A 4,077-nucleotide genomic window follows, 5' to 3' on the forward strand; every position below is an offset into this window, starting at 1 on the left:
TTGGCAATAGCCATTCCAGTTTCTTTCTTAATATACATATTTCTATTTTATCCTATTTCTTTTTTGAGAAAAGTCTCACTTACTCTTTAGCTTTCATCGAGTTCTTGTCCTTGACATCATGTTTAAAGAACTACAACTTGATTTTACAAAAAAAAAAAAAAAAAAAAAAAAAAACACTACATCAACAAAACAAAATAAATTATAGAAGATTTATACACCAAGTTTGTCGCATTACTAATCTTAGATTCACAAATTATTTAACCCTAACAAAGAAAAGCCCTTTTAAAAAACATCTGACCTACAAACAGCAATGACACCATAATGACATCCAAGAGGGAAAAAAGAATTCTGGAAATTTAAAAATAAAATCCAGTCAAAAGTTCTATCCGAAAGGAAAAGTTAAAAACGAATCTCGCCACGTCACCAAAAGATCCCGCCATAACTTTTCGCGCCACGGTGGAGCGCGTGACGTCAGCCCTAAGCGGCGTTTTCTCGTTTGTGGGTCAATCTCTCGCAGCACGGGACCAGCTTCGCTTGCACCCAGCGAGTGATCAGCTGCTGCTCTCACTCTGTCCCCGCTCATTGGCGAATTGCACAATCTCTCTTCCCCTCCCCCTCCCGTCCCGCATACCGTTCTTCTTCTCGTTCCAGTTTGCGAGCTGTGAGGTGGAGAGTCGAGAGAGAGCCTGAAGGTGGAGTAGCAGCAGCAGCCATGAATGGGCATGGCAATGGAGGCTGCGCGGCCGCAGGAGTGCCGCGGGCTGCCTTCGGGAAGGCGGACAAAGGCGCCGACTTCGCCAATTACTTTTGCACATACGCCTTCTTGTACCACCAGAAGGAGATGCTCTCCGATCGCGTGCGCATGGACGCCTACTACGATTCCATTTTCAAAAACGCCCGGCATTTCAAGGGAAAGGTGCGTGCGAGCTCGCCGCCTAGGAGTGGTTGCCGTGTTTCGCCGGTGAAAATGCAGTCTTTTGGCAGTCTGTTTGGTTGTTGTTGTTCCTTGACGTGTCGATCATTCCACGGCAGTTCAGAGCTGGGTCCGTTTCCTTGGAGGTGACAAATCGTTGATGAATTGTTTAAATATTCATTGGATGATTTATTTATTTATTTATTTCCCTTCTGTTGTGTGTAGTTTGATGAGGTGAAGGCAAACGTGATTTTTCCATCGTGTTCTGGGCTTGTGTCTTATTTCAGCTCTGGTTGTTGAGAGCTTAATATATTGCATGATGGTAAACGGGGTTTTAAGATGTTGTGGGTTATCGTGAGGAGCATCACATGTGAACGTCAGTAATTGGTTAACTTCACATTCCTTGATATTGCACATGATGCTTGCACTGAGTTTGAATTGGATTTCTAACTTGCTGGAGTAATTCCTTCTAGCTGGTGAATGTATTTATTTTTTGGAGTTGCTAACCATGCGGCTTATCAAGGTGTACTCTTCTCATGCAGACTGTGTTGGACGTCGGCACTGGAAGCGGTATATTGGCAATCTGGTCAGCTCAAGCTGGTGCCCGCAAGGTGTACGCCGTCGAAGCTACGGATATGGCTACACACGCAAGAGCTTTGGTAGCAGGAAATAAAATGGAGAACGTTGTTGAAGTTATCGAGGGATCTGTTGAGGATATTTCCTTACCTGAACAAGGTATCCCTCCCATTCCAGTTGTTCTTGCTAGGAATTCTGCTTGCTTAACAATAGCTGTCGTAGCCCATGGTGAGAACCATGGGATTGCTTTTCTCGTTCCATGTTACCTGGAAGTTCATGATTCAAGGATGTGATCTAATAAGTCAGAAGGCGTATTCAAATCTTCGAACCCACACATGTACATGCGTACGATGCAGAGTGGTGGATGCTTTGTCCAAGCTTACAAAACTAGTCCTGCAACCCACGGATAATGTGGAATGTCGAAATGCTCCTGTCACGACTTATGAGGATGGAGCTTGTCTTTTCGGGCATTGTCAGTCAACATTTCACAGCTTGAGCGCAAGCCAACCTCATGAGCATTGGGTGGGTGGGTGGGTTGTGAAGTGTCGGGGGAATTAGCCAGGGTTTGGGTGAGTAGTAACTGTGGCGGCCTCTTTCGTGTACCTTCGCAGTCGACATCATAATTTCGGAGTGGATGGGCTACTTTCTCGTGCGAGAATCTATGTTCGATTCTGTTATCTACGCCAGGGACAAGTGGTTGAAGCCTACTGGCATGATGTACGTATGACCTATTCACTGATTCAATCTTGATATCCGAAAATTGTTCTCGTCTACGTACGTAGTTTCGTGGTTCATCGAATTGTGCACACAGTCCCCGACCTCAACCTTCACTGAAATCAGCTCCATTCTGTTGGTTGAAATCAGGTATCCTAGTCATGCACGTATGTGGCTTGCCCCCATGCAAACAAATTTGGGAGAGCGAAAGATGCAGGAGTACCAGCATGCCATGGATGATTGGTCTCGTTTTACCCAAGAAACCCTTGATCAGTACGGTGTTGACATGGGCGTTCTTAATACCCCTTATCGAGCAGAACAACAAAAATACTTTCTTCAGGCAAGTATTGGAGGCGCTACCGGCACCCTCTTGCGAGTGGCGAACACTGTTCGTGACCTGTTACTTTGTGCTGTAGGTGTCCTTCGGTTCAGGATTATATATTTTCACACATGATGCTAATTGTATTCATCACTTATACAGACCTCAGTGTGGAACAACCTACATCCTAATCAAATTATTGGAGAACCTGCCTTGGTTAAGGAATTTGACTGCCTAAAAGCAACGCTTGAACACACAGCAAGTCTGCGATCACAATTTAGGATACCAATCGATCCTGGTAATTTGCAGATTGCTGGATTTGCTGGTTGGTTTGATGTACATTTCAGAGTAAGTTTCTACTCAGTTTCAATTCCCTTCTTATTTCGGGTCCACAAATTGCATAGCTTGCGATGCATAGACATCAGTATTATCATGAGTATTTATATTAGTATTTCTTAAGTCACTGAGAGTATTAGTAATATTTGATTAGCTCAAGTCACAGCCTGTTCTGATTGAAATTGTGTGCAACGATATTACTCACACAAAACGGTTCATAATGTGCTGAAATATTTCAAATCTCTTTTTGACTGACCCACTACCTCAAATAGGGCTGTGCTAGTGATGCTGCTGATAATGATGTAGAGTTGACCACTGCACCTAGCGTTTCTGATACCACTCACTGGGGCCAGCAGGTAAATATCTTAACTTTTGAGCTTCTCTGTAGATGTATATTTATTTATTTCTCGGCACGTTGTTTTTCGGGAAGGAATATTTGTTCAACTATTTCATGAGCTTGAAATCTGATGTTGGCTGTGTTGTTGCTGAACAGGTGTTCCTGTTGCATCCTCCCATCAACACAAGAAATGGCGATGTATTGGTGGGTGAACTGGAAGTCACACGTTCCAAACAGAATCATAGATTAATGGATGTCAAGGTTGTACACAACTTGGAACGGCGGGACAGTCCTCCAGCTCAGCCAACCATTTCTCAATTCCATATTGAGTAAGTGAAATATACACTTGAATTAGTCCTATGTTTATGAATATGGAATCGGATACCCAACATTTTTACGAATGTTATTGCCACAGCATGCCGTGAGTTGGGGCTCCGGTATCAAGTTGATTGAATGAGGTTCTACCCTTTTGTGCAACCTCTCGCTTATTTTTCGATACAAGGGCGTCTGGGACAGCATTTTCATGGAGAACCAGAATCTCCATAATTTAAAGCGTCAAATGGATTCAATTTTTTTGCCCTTATAACTTCAAGGATTATCGTCCCATGGTACTTTCAAATTAATTCATGCAAGTCTTTTTGAAAACTCGATTTTTTTTTTTAATACAAGATAGGATCAAACAGCCTGCGGGTCTGCGCAGATAAACATGCATTGTTATTAATGTTCATAATACATATATATATATATATATATATATATATATATCTGCTAGCCAGCGATTGTGAAGTCCATTTACAGTGGAATTGACTAGATTTGTTAATTCAAATAAGATATGTACATATATATATATATATATATATATCATTTAGACCGTATTTATTA

The 4,077-nt window shown here is 42.3% G+C and overlaps 1 protein-coding gene across 1 annotated transcript; it reads left to right on the forward strand.

Moving 5' to 3' along the window:
- The first annotated feature begins 520 nt into the window (after positions 1-520).
- Positions 521-3,840, forward strand: LOC112286337 (protein arginine N-methyltransferase PRMT10). Its single transcript, XM_024528122.3, has 7 exons — positions 521-916; positions 1,456-1,648; positions 2,101-2,206; positions 2,354-2,543; positions 2,685-2,870; positions 3,131-3,214; positions 3,352-3,840. The coding sequence occupies exons 1-7, from the start codon at positions 713-715 to the stop codon at positions 3,526-3,528; spliced, it is 1,140 nt and encodes a 379-aa protein (XP_024383890.1). The 5' UTR covers positions 521-712; the 3' UTR covers positions 3,529-3,840.
- The last annotated feature ends 237 nt before the right edge of the window (positions 3,841-4,077 follow it).

This window comes from Physcomitrium patens, chromosome 9, assembly GCF_059467195.1.
Source record: "Physcomitrium patens ecotype Gransden chromosome 9, ASM5946719v1, whole genome shotgun sequence".
Lineage (NCBI taxonomy): Eukaryota > Viridiplantae > Streptophyta > Bryopsida > Funariales > Funariaceae > Physcomitrium > Physcomitrium patens.

What these genes read in the sequence shown, in the direction of transcription:
- LOC112286337 (XM_024528122.3), top strand. Translation starts at nt 713, where the DNA reads ATGAATGGGCATGGCAATGGAGGCTGCGCGGCCGCAGGAGTGCCGCGG. An exon ending in TATTTCCTTACCTGAACAAG is followed by an intron (nt 1,649 to 2,100) that starts GTATCCCTCCCA and finishes GTACCTTCGCAG; the next exon opens with TCGACATCATAATTTCGGAG. An exon ending in TTGAAGCCTACTGGCATGAT is followed by an intron (nt 2,207 to 2,353) that starts GTACGTATGACC and finishes GGTTGAAATCAG; the next exon opens with GTATCCTAGTCATGCACGTA.